This window comes from Stylophora pistillata, chromosome 9 (assembly GCF_964205215.1).
Source record: "Stylophora pistillata chromosome 9, jaStyPist1.2, whole genome shotgun sequence".
NCBI classification, from domain to species: Eukaryota; Metazoa; Cnidaria; class Anthozoa; order Scleractinia; family Pocilloporidae; genus Stylophora; species Stylophora pistillata.
In genome coordinates this window covers 24,879,789-24,897,642 of record NC_142527.1, presented here as the reverse complement: position 1 = coordinate 24,897,642, position 17,854 = coordinate 24,879,789, and the positions used below count along the sequence as shown (strand labels likewise).

At 42.0% G+C, this 17,854-nt stretch overlaps 1 protein-coding gene and 1 long non-coding RNA gene across 2 annotated transcripts; one reads left to right on the top strand and one right to left on the bottom strand.

Moving 5' to 3' along the window:
- Positions 1-4,217: 4,217 nt before the first annotated feature.
- On the bottom strand, positions 4,218-5,335 carry LOC148724010 (uncharacterized). Its single transcript, XR_015992005.1, has 2 exons — positions 5,241-5,335; positions 4,218-5,145 (listed from the first exon to the last, which is right to left on the bottom strand). It is a non-coding gene; the product is annotated as an uncharacterized LOC148724010 (long non-coding RNA).
- A 75-nt stretch (positions 5,336-5,410) lies between these two features.
- Positions 5,411-17,009, top strand: LOC111336419 (protein dachsous). The gene is made up of 2 exons (XM_022942523.2): positions 5,411-13,645; positions 14,411-17,009. The coding sequence occupies exons 1-2, from the start codon at positions 5,728-5,730 to the stop codon at positions 16,519-16,521; spliced, it is 10,029 nt and encodes a 3,342-aa protein (XP_022798258.2). The 5' UTR covers positions 5,411-5,727; the 3' UTR covers positions 16,522-17,009.
- Positions 17,010-17,854: the final 845 nt, after the last annotated feature.

The window sequence follows — 17,854 nt, the reverse complement described above, 5'->3', positions numbered from 1 at the left end:
GCGAAATCCGACAAGAGCTTTGAAGACATTTGAGATTAGGCTTGACAGAAGTCCCGTCAAAATAGATCTTAATTTTGCTCCTTAAATAGTCCACAATACAAGTTCAAGACAACAGTCCGGCCCACCACTTGCTCTTAATCCAACCACAAACCTTTATCTAAAGGAATATGAGAGTCACCCTGAAATAATCCCCGACATAACATTACTCCTGGAGTACAGCTCTGCCCCCTACACGCCCTCTAATCGCATAGAACGCATATTTGTGGAAATTTAAGAATGAGCATGAACTAATCCCCTCTCTGTCTGCTTACTAACTCCTCACTATATCTAGTAGACGTACAGGCTTAGAAATATAAGTCTAATCATGCTATTGTTTAATCCTGTTATTAAAAGCTCGATCACGCACTCAGTACTATAATCTTCTTACGATATCCCTTGTTTTAATAACAGCAGACTTAGGAGGCTGTCAGTCAGATTTCTGATCACGCAAACTAATTTTTTGACCTGTTTTCGTCCTGATTTTGTGTGCGGAGAATTAGCCAAACAGTGAAGAACGCCATATGTTTATGCCTCACTCTTCTTTGAATTTTTTTGCGATGAACGATCGATAAAAACATCCCCCTCAACAGAAAGTAAAGAAATCGCGTAACCGGAGGAAGGTTTGCCCTTTTCAAGACTTCAAACCATCGAACTTCATACAGAGGCCTGGTTGCGGCCCACCAGATCGAAAAAAAAAGAAACTGGGATATGCTGTTGTATAAGATGGCATTTTGACGCGTGACTTCGAAAGACTTACCTTTACAGAGAATACGTATTTTGGCATATGTTTCACTACAAAAAGTATTTAATAGACAATACTGTATCAATACTGTATGATCGCCTTCCTTTCGGTAAACTATTTTCTGTAAATAAAAACTGAGAAGAATATTTAGATTTTAGAATTAAACGAGCGGCAAATGAAAGGCTAGAAGCAGTTAAATATATGCAATGCAACAAGAGTAACATTGTATAGTACAGAGAACCTAAACAAGTTGCATCAGGGATCCTAGCCAGCCATAATGAATTGCGCGCTTGTACCAATTTCTTCCAGTTTTATCTTCAATTCAGTTTATCTCCATTTTCTCTGTTATGGTTCTCAATCTTGGTGTATCCTTGCAGTTGTGCCCTATCCAAGACTTAAATTGTCATAATTGCCTCGTGAACATTTCCAAAGCTTTATCTTAATTCGCAGTTTAGGTTTGTGTCGATTATCAAAAGCAACTTTTGTAGTTCGCCATACTGAACGAAATCAGGGGCGCGTGTCGATCGACTAGCATTGTCCAGAAAGCGATTTGAATATCAAAACCGAACGAGCTGTTTTTGTCCTTCATGCCGGATTTCGACCTTGTACTGCATCAAGCAGTATATGCGGGTGTTACTTGGATACAGGTCAACATGAAGAGATTACTTATATCTCTCCAATTTATCTTGTATTTGACTACTATTTAACACAAATTTAATCGCCTCCGTAAATTAAACCAAGTTTATACTCGTGAGTCCAAGACGAAACCATTATTAATTTTTGAAAATAACTACACCTCAATTGTTTTTTTTTTTTTGTTTTTTTTAATTGTTTTTGGTTTTAGTTTGTAATTGAGATCACTGGGCTTCCGTCTGTTTCAGGTGGTGACAAGTGGAAAATATTGCTCGGTTGGGAGAAATATGGGTGTTCGGAAATTAACGGAAATGCATATTTTTGACCCAGTTGTACCAGAAAGGAATTGGCTTCAAATGTAATTAGTACAGATCCTCCCCGAAGCTAAAAAAATGAGGTGGTTTTCGCAATTTGGCGCGAGGGGCAAAATAAAAATAAAAATAAAAAACAACTCGGCAAGTCAGAGTGATTCAGGATTACCTAAGGGTGTACTCAGCGAAAAGCCATTAATAATACTGTAAAGTTTCTGAATCTTGGCTGTATTTCTATATATAAAATCTTGGCATGTTAATAACGTTGCATATCTTTAATTGCCTCTTCACATTTGGATACTCTTTCGAATTAATTTAAGTACTTTAATTTTCATTAAAATTCCCGGCACGTTTCTGATTCGAACTGAGTGCACTCTTCACTGATTTCAAGATATTCGATGAAAATTACACCGCGGATCGATCGCCCTTCACGCAAAGCTTCTGCTGGCTCAATTTCCTGTAATAGATGTTAGAAGGGCGGCATCTCCGACCGAAAAAAGATATCTCGTTCAGTTTGAGTGTTTCTCCGGAGCTTTATGCTAATTACCTTTACAAAATCTTTCTTGAGCTTTGTCGGTTGTTTTAATAGAACTGGTAAGCCAATCACATTTAAAGCAGTAGTATATCACTCTCAATTCACTCAACACAGACGTGACTTGGTTTTCCGGCGTTATGCTTGACTTGGGGTAAAAAAAAAACCAAGTTTGTTATTGTGGGTTTTCTTCTTGTCGTTACTCACTTGAGATTTGGACATTGGTTTCCTTTGGTTTCCCGAAATGCGAAAACCAGAAAATGCTGCTATTTTCGCTGCTGGGAATGTTTTGTTGTGATCGCTGTAAAGACGGATGACGGATTTTTCTGATTAAGTCATATTCACAGAAACGTTGTACGATTTTGCTCCAAAAGTAAACTTCAGGGAGTCTCGTTATTTAACATCTATTAATCTACAGTCCCTGCTCAACGCAGTGCGGAAAAAGTTCGGAGCAGAAATCCGGCAAGCGAAAATTGTCTGCTCACTTACGTTCTTCTGTTTCATTAATGCTCACTCAATGGATTCGATTCGAACGGAAAATCAGAAAGTTTTGGCCACTGCTCCACCTTATGGAGTTATATTTTCAATAACTTTTTAAGATAGTTGCTGTCTCCAGGTCTGACGAAAAGAAAAAGTCCTCATTATACTGCTGTCTACACTAGATTCATTCACTGATACAAACATAAGTTTATTCGAAGGTCGCTTCACAACGCGAGGCAGAAAATATTATTACCTATGAAAGGCGGAAATTACTGCTTCAATTTTTAATTTACTAAGGATTTTCTCAGCGTCGCCGGCGTTTGATAGATTAATCCCTACTGTTAAACTCTCAAAACTGAGCAAAAACTGACTGGCAGCTTTCTTTTGTCTGCAGATTTAAGCACAATTTAAATCATAACAGATGTCTCGGGATAGGTGCGAGCTCATAAAACTTCATCAAGGTGACTTCTGCCCTCGGACAATACTCCTCAAGAAGTGTAAAAGGATCAATATTCAGAGGGTGTTTCCTCCGCGGTTTTAACTCCCTTTTTATGTTCTTGTAGCTCTTAAGCTTCAGTGAGGTATTATGGTTTGATGGTAAATTTACGCGCTTTATCACAGCCCGAATGCAATCAAAAACGTAAATTTTTCGCTTCGCGTGACAAACTCGCTCCTGTTATATGACTGAGCCACTAAATGGGATTTTGGCGGTATTTTGAGATGACGCCAATAATTTCGACGCATCACGCATGCCGAGAAGAACTCGCTATGTCATCGTGATAAATTGGTTATTCTAAGTGCCGCGGTAACTCCTGATTGAAAATGCACATGTTTCATGTAAAAATATGCCGCTTTATAACTTCCTCCCACTAAAATTTCCACGGTTAATGCGAAAGCCAAGTTGCATTTGGCTAAGACGCTCTTTAGTTCTGACGTTTGTCTAATTTACGGAATAGATCCGTAGAGAACTTAAATACGAATATATATGTATATATAGCGAATATATTGCGTTCGTAGATTGTTCGTAGATTCGTAGATTGATCGCTTTTGACCGGCTCCTTTCGATTTACATATATGGCTTTTCGGTTTTTGAATGTCACGGACAGCTAAAATCAAAGCACTTTTGCAGCTGTTCAGAAATAAATAAAGGAATGAATTTAAAGGGATTTTTTTTAGCACCATTTATTTAGATGGTAAGTTCTACTGTAGTTTATTATGCATAGAGATTGAAAATTCATTCTGTTAGCCCATCTTCATTTAAATTCTTACAAGGGGTTTAGATCACAAAACATCATTAATAAATTGTGTTTTGATAATTACGGCATTTGTTTCAAGGAGAGAAAAAGATCAATATTGATTTCTATCGCCGGAGGCCTTACAAACTGTTAAACGGGTACGGCCAATACCTTTTTTTGCCGATGTTATTTACATATTAAACTTTAGTTCTCATCCTGTGTAACAATGAAATGTCTCAGAAGAATTCAATAAAATGGCGCGAATTTATTTTTTAATTAAAAGATTGCAGTCATTATTGCATAATTACAACTCACTTCCAAGGTAGTGCACGGTTTTATATAGAAAATCGCGATGGTCTTCAGAGCATAAACTTGTGAGTAAATAGTAAATATCAGATTAAATTTGCTGGTATCTTAATGCTCTACATGGGAAACCGAACATGCAATGTATCTAAATGTCATGAATGATGACTCTCTTCCAAACAAGGAACAGTTAGATAAAAAAATAAAGCGCTTATTTGCGTCCATATGTTGCCAAGGAGGTCAATTGGCCAAGAGAATTCAACATGTCGCGGTTACCTGTCGAGTTAGTTTTCACCTCGGAGCCCTCAGGCAATACACTCATATTTATGTTTTGGATTAGGTGGAATTTCCACGGTGAAATATCAAGTATCAGTTAACACAAAGCCCTCTTACCGAATTATTACCGAATGCTTTTCGATTTTTAACCGCAAGTGCACATGTAATTTGAATATTTACCCACCAACTTTGCTCACCTCTCTGTATTTCCTGTACATTCTTTCAACTGTTGTTAAGCAACAATGTAATTCATGATTCACATAGCCAATTAATCGATTTAAGGCCGTTGCAGCCAATAAGAGGCCTTGTTTTGACAGCTTTTGTTTTGTGATGCGTCAAGAATTTACCGAAATAAAAATAATTTTTTTGAGTGAGCTAATGGCCAACAATTATATATATCTGACAACGGGGTAACTCATTTCATAGAGTGGTTTGAAATTCTTCTTTCGTCAAGATATGTTTGGAAAGATGTACTTGTATTGTTAAACTACTCAATTGCTCTCTGTTCCATATTTATCCTGGCGGAAAAGCCATTAACATCTGTCATTCGTCGTGTTGTAACGGTCCTCTCTCTTGGGAATAGTGCTATTTTGCCTAGACAATCCAAACAGAAAATCAAGATCGCAGAATGAAGAAAGTTAAAAATTCCCAGCTGGAGGCTACACAGTGCCGCTTGTTCGCAAACTTGCCTGTTTTACGGCGGGCGATAATGTTTTCTTCACACTGACATTTCATATCCTAGAAAGCCACTGAAGTGTCGAACTATTTGGTTACAACTAATTCTATCACGTGACCTTTGCATTTCATACCGAACGCTGACCGAAGTTCTGAATATCATTTCAGTTGAATAATCAACGATTGAAGAGGGAAATTTGCAGCGTATTGTTATTTCAGGTTCACTCGGGCCGTTGTAAGGAACGTTTCTGTGAGGATTTGTTCGTGAACTTCAAATCTTCAAAGCTATTTTCGTCGTTCTAAGCGCCGAACGGTTTACTTTCCCGAGTCCATTGTTGGTGACTGGCGAATCGAGCTGCTAATGGCGTCGTTTAGTAAACTCAAGGCTTAGAATTCTACCCAAGGACCTATGGATGCGCCTAAAATGTTCCAGAAATCTTTAGAAATTCTACGCAGGATGTAAAGTGGCCTTCTTTTCCGGGTTTTGGGAGGAAATGCACCATGTATGATTCTCAAAGGACTTGTATTCTTCGGAATGCATGCCAATTTAAAACTGAACGATTGCGGTTTTACGTTGCGATATTATGGACAGCATGTGTGTTTGGTCTTCATCGTTGTTCCGTCAGTGCATCGATAACAAATTATAATAATTTCAATGTTACTGAAGGACTTCCAAAGGGAACGTTTGTCGGCAGTATAGCAAACCAGCAATACGACAATCTAATTCACGTTTATCCTCACGATGACTTGATTTTGGATCCAATCTCCAAGAACATTACTACAAAAATTGTTTTGGACCGCGAAAAGATTTCGGTGTACATTATTGATCTACTGATCCAGAACCCATTCGAAATAATAAGTATTTTTATAAATGTCACTGACATAAACGACAACATTCCAACCTTTCCAATGAGTGGTTACGATTTTAAATTTTACGAAGGAAACCCTGTTGTGGTGCGTGTCAGAGCAGCCGATGACGATCTTGGGTCATATGCGGTGCAGAACTATAGTATTGTCTCTGGAAATACAGACAACATGTTCGTTCTGACAGAATACATCGACACTGTCGGTCGTTTGAGAGCAAAAATAGAATTACAGCCTGGAAAACAGCTCGATAGAGAACAGCGCGATTTCTACAGTTTGACTGTGTCTGCTGCGGATGGCGGTACACCGCCACAAACTGGCTTCGGCTTAGTCAATATTACTGTACTGGACTTGAACGATAACGATCCTGTTTTTAACCCAAAAAAATACAAAGCTAACATCACCGAAAACTCCAAAGCGTTCACACCGATAGTGGAAGTGTACGCTACTGACAAAGATATTGGTAGGTACGGAAAAGTTGAGTATGCCATTATTCATGATTCCAGTTCAGACCCCGACTCTCATTTCATATTACAGACTACTGAGAGGGGGCTCATTTTAAATCATGCAATCCTCGATCGCGAGAAACAAGATAGTTATTCGGTTCGTGTGCTAGCACACAATCCAGGCTTACTTGGATATTACAAACAAGATTCTGCCTACGTTACAATCAATGTTCTGGATGAGAACGACAACTCGCCCGAGGTCACCTACACATTTTATCTAGACGATGCTTATCAAGTTTACGAGGATGCTAGCGTTGGAACCGAAGTGGCACGCGTTTGGGTCACTGATAAAGATGCTGGTAAGAATGGAGAAATCGAGTCTGTGACAATTCAAGGAGGAAATGGACATTTAAGAATTGCCTATGATGCACAAAATAAAGTCAACATTATTTCACTTGCTAAAGAATTGGATCGAGAAAAACAGCCAGCTTTTCCAGTTTATATTTATGCTAAAGACAAAGGTGATCCTCAACAAACCACACAGGATGGATTCATCTTAAATGTTGGAGACATCAATGATAACCCTCCAAAATTTGATCAAGATGTGTTTATTGCTGTTGTGTCAGAGAATGCTACCATCGGCACAAGTGTTGTGGTAGCTCATGCAACTGACAAAGACATACGCTTAAATGCAAAATTAGTTTATAATATCTCCTACACTCCACAAGCTGCTCCTTACAAAACTTGGTTCCAAATTGATCAAGCTACTGGAGAGATTCGCACAGGTGCAAGGCTGGATCGAGAAAAATTTCCTAGACTGGAGTTCCTTGTGACTGTCACAGACTCAGGTGTACCCCCTTTAGGTGCAAACTGTACAGTCATTGTGAACATTACTGATGCTAATGATAACAATCCAGTCTTTACAAAGGCTGTGTACTCTTCAACAGTTAATGAGAATTCAGCCAATAATACCTCTGTTGTACAAGTTTTAGCAAATGACATTGATAGTGGAATTAATGGTATAGTGCATTACTCCCTGGAGACTCAGCACAGGAGAGTTCCTTTTTCTATAAATCCAAACACTGGACTTCTTTCCACTTCAGGACAGATTGACTTTGAAGCTCAGTCGCTGTACATGTTTAATGTTGTGGCATCTGATGGTGGAGGACGTTTTGATAAATCTATTTTGAACATTTCTGTTGTGGATGAGAATGACAACTATCCAGTTATAAACCCGACAACATATGATGTGTCAGTCTATGAAAACCTGACAATTGATGATGTCATTGCTACAGTTATGGCCAAAGATAATGATAGTGGCATCCTCTCACAACTCAATTTTGCTTTTTCAAACAGGAACAATGATGGTCTCTTTTTCATCAATTCATCCACAGGAATAATTACTCTGATTAAACCCCTTGATCGAGAAACAAAGGACTTTCACCGACTTGAAGTCCAGGCTACGGATGGTGGTGGTTTGAAATCTAAAAACTCAGCAGTCATACAAGTCACAGTTTTGGATGTGAACGATGAACCTCCTGTATTTGAACCAAGTTCTTATAAATTCACCATTTATGAAAACTCTGATGTCAACACACTGTTAGGTTCTGTGTATGCTTCAAGTAAAGACTTGGGGACAAATGCTGACATTTACTATTCAATCAGTGGTGGTGACATCTACAATGTCTTTACAATTAACTCAACTGGAACAATATTCACCCAAAACAATATTGACCATGAAAGAAGTCCACAGTTGTTGCTTACTATTCAGGCAAAGGATGGTGGCACACCACCTCTCTATGGCTTTGCAAATGTTAGTGTAGCAGTGAATGATCTTAATGATAATGCCCCTTCATTTGAAAGCAGTGTTATTGATGTCAACATTTTGGAAGACACCAAAGTTGGAGAAGTCTTCTACAATGTTACTGCACAAGATCCTGACAGTGGTTTGTTTGGTCGTGTAAGGTACACTTTTCTGTCCAACCCTAACAGTACCTTTCAGGTGAATTCAAGCACAGGTGCATTGACAGTGACTCACTCTATCGACTTTGAAGGTCCAAGGTTGTATTTTATTAAAGTTTTGGCAGAAGATGGTGGATCCCCGCCTTTAAATTCAACAGCTACCTTTAGAGTAACTGTCGTAGACGTAAATGACCATACTCCCAAATTTTCCAACACGTCCTACTCTACACATGTCGACGAACTTACTTCAGCTGGGACTAACATCCTAAATGTGTCGGCCACTGATGCCGACTCGGGTAACAATGCACGAATCTCGTACAGCTTCCAGTCAGGTGTGGACACCAGTATGTTTGGCTTAAGGTCCAATGGATGGCTCTACATTACCAGACAGTTAGACAGAGAGCAACAAGAAGTTTATCGGTTTACAGTGGTCGCCACAGACAAAGGACATATTCCCAAAAGTTCAACAGCTGATGTGGTAGTGTACGTTGACGATATTAATGACAACAATCCCAAGTTTACTCAACAATCGTACATTTTCTCTGTGGATGAGAACCAACCAAACAGAACATTTGTCGGTCAGGTCCCTGCCTCAGACAAAGATGCTGGTGCCAATGCGAAAATTTCGTACACTTTCGAGCCTCCAAGCCTCGAGTTTGCAATTGATCACAACACAGGCATCATAAGAACTAACCAAGTTTTAAATCGAGAACAGCGTTCTTCGTACACTCTTACGGTGAAAGCGAACGACCACGGCGCGAGTCCAAGAACAGGTCATGCTAGCGTGACTGTCACGGTTCAAGATATAAACGATAACGCTCCCACCTTCAAGAAACCGTTTTACGAGAAAACTGTTTCAGAAGACATCCCTGTGAACTCCCCTGTCCTAACTGTGGAAGCCTCTGATCCGGACGCCGGCTCCAATGGTATGATTACCTATTTCTTTGCCAGTAATCCCGGTGTGTTTACCATAGATGCTAGAACTGGTGTTATCACTACTACAGCTCGGTTAGACCGTGAGAAACACGATCGTTATACTTTAAGCATCGGGGCTAAAGACCACGGAAATCCCAATCAATCCCACGTCGTGTTCGTCACGATTCATGTGCTCGATGTGAACGACAACCCACCTCGCTTTGTAAACAACAGCATCTTTGTAAATATACCCGAGAAACAGGCAATCGGGACTGTCGTGACAACCGTGACAGCTAAAGATAAGGATACCGGAAACAACGGCAAAGTGCGTTACACCATCGATCAAGGAAACGGGGGAAAGGTGTTCGAAATCAACGAAACTTCTGGTGTTATCACTCTTCGCAAACTACTGGACTTCGAGAAAAAGAGCAAGTATCAACTCAGGATTGTAGCACGTGATCGGGGTCAGAACAGTCAAAGCAGCTTCCTTTATGTGACAGTGTACGTGCTCGATTCGAACGACAACAGACCCACGTTTGAGATGAACCCTGTGACCGTGCAGTTACGGGAAGGCGTACCTCTAAACTCTAACGTCACCACCATTAAAGCTCATGACTACGACTCGGGTCAGAACAGCTGGATTCGATATTCAATCGATTCTCAGTCGCCAGGGCCCGCGAAGTTTAAAGTTGACCCGTCGACGGGCGTCGTTCAGACCATCGGAAGAATCGATCGTGAGGCTGTCGACGAGTATACTTTAAACATCCGAGCCACCGATCAAGCCTTTACGGAATCCGAGCGTTTATCGAGCACCTTGACGATTTTCATCATCGTGAGCGACGTCAATGATAACAAGCCCATTTTTGTGTCACCAAACGAGACGTTTGTGATGGAAGACGAAGGCTTTCGCTACCCCATCATCACAATCACCGCCATTGATGACGACCTAGGCAGCAATGGTAAAGTGAAATACAAAATAGAGCACGATGAGAATGGAGATAGCTTCAAAAAGTTTGCTCTGAATGCGGACACCGGGCTGCTCGAGTTATTGGGAACTTTGGACCACGAGACCATGCCTAAGTATGTTCTTAATATTTCTGTCACAGATGGAGGTACTCCTCCCCAGTCCTCCTTCCAGCTTCTGACTGTTTTCGTTGTCGATGTTAATGATAATGCACCGGAATTTAACCAGAGCTTGTTCCTTGGAAACGTGAGCGAAAACCAGCCCGTGGGTACCCCAGTGATGGCGGTCAGCGCCTACGACCTCGATAGTGGGGAAAACGGTGCTCTGACCTACAGCATTCCCAGGGGAAATGTGAATCAAAAGTTCGCAATCAATGGGAGCAGTGGAGTGATTTATACACATTCGACGCTGGATCGCGAGGAAAAAGACGAATACACCCTTACTGTTTACGCAATGGACAATGTGTATCCTCGTCGTGTAGGAACCTGCACAGTCAAGATTAAAGTTCTGGACGTGAACGACCACAGGCCCATTTTCATTCCCTCTCGTCTTAATTTGACTGTTTTGGAGCACAGTCCCCCTTTCGATTTTCACACCTTGAGAGCCCAAGACCCGGATATTGGACAGAATGGTCGCCTACGCTACATTATCCAGCACGGTAATGAAGATGCGAAGTTTTCAGTCGGAGAGTTTACAGGTGTACTTTCGACAACAGCTGGGCTCGATAGAGAAAGTAAATCCCGCTACGATTTAGTCATAGAGGCAAGAAATGTCGTCGTTCCGTTTTATAACGCCAGCATTTACGTGACAATTTTTGTTGGCGACAAAAATGACAACTCGCCAAAGTTTGTGAACAGTTCCTACAGCGTGAATATCCGGGAACTCACCAAAATCGGCACTTCTATTCTCCGCGTACAAGCCACTGACAGTGACTCAGGAAAGAATGGAGAAATCGCGTTTTCTCTAAGTAATGAAGCGCTGGGTATTTTTCGTATCGATTCCAAAACAGGAACTCTGTACACCTTGCAAGAATTTGACTACGATATTAAGGCAGTTTACAACTTTCTCTGCCGGGCAACGGATAAAGGAGTGGCACCCAGAGAGACATCAGTTGGAGTGACGGTGTCAATCATCGATGAGAATAACCACGCCCCTGTGTTTGATGTGATACCTTACGAAGCTACTATCTCATCGGGTTCCTCTCCTCCACAAAATGGCTTAGTGACAGTGCGCGCTAAAGACAAAGATTCTATCTCAATAACCCATATGACCTATAGGCTCGCTAACAGTTCGCACCCGTTCTTTCAACTGGAAAGTAACAGTGGAGTGGTGAGAGTTAAACAAGGTGTGTCTAGTATACCCGATAAAGTTTACGTTTTGAACATTATTGCTGATGACGGCGGCAACCTGACCGGAAGAGGTATTGTGGAGATTACAGTTGGAAGCGTCTCGCCCAACCAACCAATGTTCGTAAACAATACGCCAGCGTTCGTTTCCCTCCCCGAGAACAGCCCGAAGAGTCGCGAAGTGGCCCGAGTACTGGCAAATCGATCGAACGATGTGGTGTACAGCATTGTCGATGGTAATAGCGGTAACGCTTTCCTTATCAACTCCCAGACCGGCATTGTGACAGTGCAGAACCCGGCCCAGCTCGACTTCGAAAGATTGCGTGATTTCCGCCTTCGCATCATTGTGTCACGAAAGAGTCAACCGTCAAGAAATGATTACTTAACACTTTACGTGAACCTAACAGATGTAAACGACAACAAGCCAGTCTTTTATCCCGCAAATATTTCGGTTCAATTGTTAGAGGATGATGGATTACAGTCCAGCAGTTTTACATCAAGGTCTGTTGCTAGCCTTACTACAACAGACAAGGATTCTGGGAAAAACCAGGAAGTGACCTACAAGATCATTTTTGGGAACGTGGATGATAAGTTTGGCATTGATGCACAGCTTGGTGTACTTACTACCAAAGGCTTTCTTGATCGCGAAAAGCACGCAGTTTACGATTTGGTTGTCAACGCGACAGACAAGGGAACTCCCTCTAGATCCAGCGTAAGCCACGTGGTTGTCAACATTGTCGATGTCAACGATAACATCCCAGCATTCTCAGGGCCATATTTAGTGGATGTTAAAGAAGACCTAAGGGTCGGGTCCCTCGTGAAGCGCGTGGTTGCCACTGACAAGGACAAACATCCAAAGTTGATGTATTCTTTTGGCAACGACAAGACTAGTTATGATGTGTTTCGCATCGATCAGCTAACAGGAGATATTACCTTGTTGGAGTCCCTAGATTATGAGCGTAACACATCATACGAGCTCAATGTGACTTGCAGCGATGGCCGTTACAAGTCCCACACCACAGTGACTGTTAATGTAAAAGATGTGAACGACAATGCTCCTAAGTTCTTAGAAAGCTCCTATCAAGCGACATTGTCGGAGGAAACAGCTCAAGGTACGTCCATCTTAAAAGTCAGCGCTGAAGACAGAGACGATGGCTCCAACAGAGAACTTACATACGCGTTCGTGACCTCTCTCGACGTGTTCCGTCTAAACGCCACCTCCGGTGTTATCTACACGGCGAAAAAGATCGAAACTAGTAATCGAGATTCGCTTTACTTCGTCGTGGTTTCAGCCACAGACCGAGGGGTGCCTCAACAGCGTGCTTTCGTAACGGTGCAGATCCGAATCAACCGAAAACCAATATTCAAGGAGCCGGTCTATAGGGCGAGCATTGCCGAAGGCACTTCACCGGGCACTACGGTTCTGACAGTCTCTGCCGCCGATGATTCAGGAATGAATGTGGCCAAGATAAGTTACAAGTTTAAATTTGGAAACTCGGAAGGGCTCTTCCGGATCGGACTCCGAAATGGAATCATCAAAGTGAACAAATTTGGCTTGGATTATGAATCGGAAAAGAATTACTTAATGGGTGTTGAAGCGCTGGATGAAAGCACAAATAAGAGTGTCGTGGTGGAGGTGAACATTACTATCACTGATGTTAATGACAATCCGCCAGTCTTTGATCCGACGGAATATGTTAAAGAAGTCTACGAAAATATATCGATTGGAACGACTATTCTTCGAGTAAATGCGACGGATAAAGACTCTGGAACCAATGGACGGCTGGTGTTTTCCATCCTTTCAGGAAACGACAAGCAGTCCTTTAGAATTAACAGTAGGACTGGCGAAATTGTTACGATTAAAAGTTTGGACCACGAGAGCATCAAGGAACATATGCTGTCGATACAAGCCAGTGATGAAGGTAAGAATGTCGAAATCATCCAATTTTTTTAGGTTTGAATGATAAGTCTCGTAGGAGAGATCAAATTTGTAACTTCACCTGGCCATTAAAGAAAAAAAACGCGCTGGAAGTAAAACCTTGCCAATTATTTGGCCTAGTTTATTAAAGGTGATCAGTTGAGCAAAAAGAGGCCAAAGCTAAGATCTAATTAACTCCCTTTCTACTAATTGTCTTACAATTCTTGTGAGGTTATCACGGAGAATTTGGTATTAGATCAGCCAATAATCCCTTAATATATATTTTTCTTTATTCTTATCATTTGTCTGCGTGATATTGTAAGGAGAAATTCTGTCTTGGTAACGTACCGTAGTGAAAGTGTTGAATTAGCTTTAAACAATCACTTTGAAAGATCTTAATTCCAAAGCCAAACAAGTGACAAATTCGCGAGACACAAAAAAAGACTCAACTGAGAAAAACAAGAGTACACGAAAGTGTTTACATCAACTTCCAATACCAAGTTCAAAATCTGTGGACGTGATTGGCCAAATTATCACATCACGCGCTCCGCGCGTATATAGAGAAGAACGCGCTATAGAAAGAGGAAGGGGGAGGGGAGGGAGGAGGGTGGAGGGACGGGAAGGGGAGGGGAGAGGGAGGGGGGAAGAGAAGATTGGTGAAATATAACAGTCACAATACTTAAAGAAAATTTTAAGCTCGGATATATATCTCACGGTTGAGAGAGTCTCAAACCACTTTGTTTTGTATTTTGTTTTTGAACTTTTTTAGGTTCCAAACCAGAGACAATGCTTGCATCTGTGCGTATCAAGGTAGGCGACGTGAACGATAATAAACCCGAATTCCACATACTGCATCCCGAAGAAGTCGGAGTGGAAGAAAATTCCCCCGTCGGAACATTAGTTTACGAACTTATTGCGAGAGACAGAGATTCAGGTAACAACAAAGTCGTTGTTTACAGCATCATTGGAGGGAGTGGACAAGGCCTGTTTATCATCGATAGTGGCAGTGGGGAGCTTAGAACTAACGCCACTTTTGATTACGAAGCTCGTAATCTTTACTGGCTACTGGTCAAAGCTGTGGATAAAGGAAAACCTCCTCTGGATAATACGGTAAACTTAACAGTGAACATCAAGAGCATGGACGAATTTGAACCCATATTTGAAAATTCGAGCTATGAGTTCGAAGAAGTTCCTGGAAACGCTAAAATTGGTTACGTTGTGGGCCAGGTTGCAGCATCAGACGAAGATGGCGGTGAAGATGGGCGCCTGCGTTACTCCTTCGACTTCGTCAGTGAAGATGGGTTTGCGATCAATGAAACCACTGGAATTATCTTCGTCAACAAGTCGCTTAGTGAAGTGAGCAGCAAACGGAGAAAACGAAAGAGTGTTGAAGAAACCGATGACGTATCGATCGAGTCACGGAGGGTTCGTAGAGAGATCGACGTGACAAAGGTTAAGCTTCGCGTGCAAGCAGATAGTGGCCAGCCAAAGTCGTTCAAGGGGCTCGCATCGGTAGAGTTCGGAATTGATTTTGCTTGCGCCGGATGTGCATCTACGGGACAAAGAGGTAATGGCGATGACGAGGGAATCTCCAAAAATACCTACATTATTATTGGCTTAGCAATCTTGGTATTGGTAATTTTGATTGCTTTCATCGTCATGGCTGCCATTATTTTACGGAAAAGGAAGAATAAAAGAGGTCGTCAGCATCCTCCGTTGCGTTATGATGGTTCATTCGATGAGATTACGGTATATTCAGCTCCAAATGGAAATATCAACCACGTGGATTCATCCATAGAAAATGTTTCAACGCCTCGCGGTGTCTCTCAGGAAGGTTCGCCACTGAACGGCCCGAGTGACTCGCCGGCTTGTGGAACCGACTCTTCGGATACGCCAAATAGCGCGTCGAGCGGCCGAGGGTCTTCCGAAGGCGTTGATTTTGAAGACAGGCGTCACCCGGTGATCGTAAACGGAGATATTGGAAGTCTGCACTCCGAAAATTATGTCAAAACTGTTGTGGGACCTGACTCGGGAATTCAACAGGATTCTGATCAAGTTTCTCAACTCACGATCAGCGACGCAAGTAGCATGATGCAAGGGGAAGGTCTGACGATCGACAAACACTCGGACAAGATCGAAAAGTTGCTGGCGCGGCTCGGAAGTCAAGAAAGTCTCCACGTTTTTGGCGAGGAAGGAGGCGGAGAGGCCGACGGCGGAGTTGATGTCAGCAATTTGCTTTACGCAAAGCTGGCAGAAGTTGATGCCGACGAAGATGAATCGATTATTGACGGGATGCGACCGTTTGTTGAAGAAGGACACGATCATCCTTCCTACGGTGGATCGTTGAGCTCGATTGTGGGCAGTCGGGAAGAGTTGACAGGAAGCTACAACTGGGATTACCTCCTGGACTGGGGCCCGCAGTTCCAGCCGTTGGCGGATGTTTTTCTTGAAATTGGAAAAATGAAGGACGATGCGCCTCCAAAGAAAACTTTGAGTTTAAGCTTGCCTTCGAGTCGTGATTCCAGAAACCCACAAGCAGGAGTGGTTACAACAGACATGCTTTCTTCGGTGTCTTCACTCCCACGTTCACCCATTAGTCCTCCTTCCACACGGTACACTTCCCCTGCATTCTCGCCGAACTTTACTCCAGCTATTACACCCCTAGTAACTCGTTCTCCTTCAGTTTCGCCTTTGGACACAGGAGCATCAACCCCGGCGTTTTCTCCCACGGGGACCACGCCTAAGTCCGGGTCGCGGCCGTCTTCGATGCACGTACCTGTACTGCACTTACGCAGAGACTCGCACGATGGATCGAACTCAGACTTAACTCATTCGCCGTCCATATCAGACAATGAATCTAATTTAGAAATCGATGTATAACGAATATATTTTGTAAAGATGGCGCATTATAACCTTGCGCTCTAAAAGGCTTCTCTTCCAATTTGGTCGTCTTATGTTTTTTTTTACAGTGAAGGAAATTCAAATTAATATCCTCGTTTTTATTCTTATGGAGAACTTTTTATGATTGAACCTGACAGTGATTTAAAGAGCTGTTTGATGCGAGAAATCGTTGTGTGTTTAAAAGTTTCAGCAGACATTTACTTCTGTAGGTTTTGCGGTAGATTCACCCTACAAAAGATTTCATATCGTATAATATATCATGCAGAGTTTTTTCTATTTTTGTACAGAAGACATTCTGCGCAGTTTTTTTTTAAAGAAAATTTCCTTTAATGTCTATAATTATGGAGCGATTCAGAGTACTATAAATTTAAGGAAACAACGCGTGCAAGTAAGAGGTTGTTTTAACTTTAGCCTCCTAAAATAGGAAGGTTTATCCATGAATAATAGAACGATTTTGTACAAGGAAATGGCGTACTTTTTTCATTTAACACCCCACTGATGGTCAGGAACGTGTGATCTCGGGATCTCGCGAGATATCCACGGGAGAGGGTAAGCCAGGGGAAGTACTTCTCTGCCATCTTTTCCAACTCCTCAACCATTTTCTATCGCGAAGAAAACCGCAACTGTCGATAACTTTCGATAAATGACGTGCAAAGAAGATGAAAGAACAGGAGAATCGGAAGTAAGCACTATTATAGTAGAGTGCTTAAAGACTCCTCGCATCCGTTACCTCGGGAGATTTAAGCAGGCAAAGATGGGCAACATTGGGGAATGTGGACGCACTAACCCACCCTCAAAGCTCGAGAACCATTACTTTATTAGCTCTGTGTTGGCCAACATTTCAAAAAAATTTAAATTTTTTGACTTGCGCAGTTAGCGGAGGAGTCGCCACATGTTAGCGACGAGGCTTCCTCTTTATGATCTTAGCCAAATGTAACCACCCCAGTAAAGGCTAACACTGGTATCTGTGATACAGCTTCAGTGTGTGAGGGCCGAAGGAACGGCTGTTAAGACAAATGGTAACCGAGAGACACTAAAGGAAATTGTGACTTCAAAATGCCCTCATTTGAGGAGGTACGCGCGACGTTTCCGCGCTGGAAACTCACTTGTTCAAATGTATTTCTGTGGTAGCTGTTCTCATATTGATATTTTTATGTTTTTTCTTTTTCAAATAGTAGTCCACCCTCCTTTGGGAGAGCGTTACTCAAAAAAGCTGCGGCAGTACGTTTCGCAATCCCGAGCTCGTAGTTGCCGTCAATATTAGTTGGAAATAAGGGAATACACTTCAAAAAACATCGACGACTCGGCGCGG

Bases quoted from the DNA above. Each gene is read 5' to 3' on its own strand.
- LOC111336419 (XM_022942523.2), top strand. From the start codon at position 5,728: ATGTATGATTCTCAAAGGACTTGTATTCTTCGGAATGCATGCCAATTT. The intron at 13,646-14,410 runs GTAAGAATGTCG...GAACTTTTTTAG, and splicing joins GATACAAGCCAGTGATGAAG to GTTCCAAACCAGAGACAATG.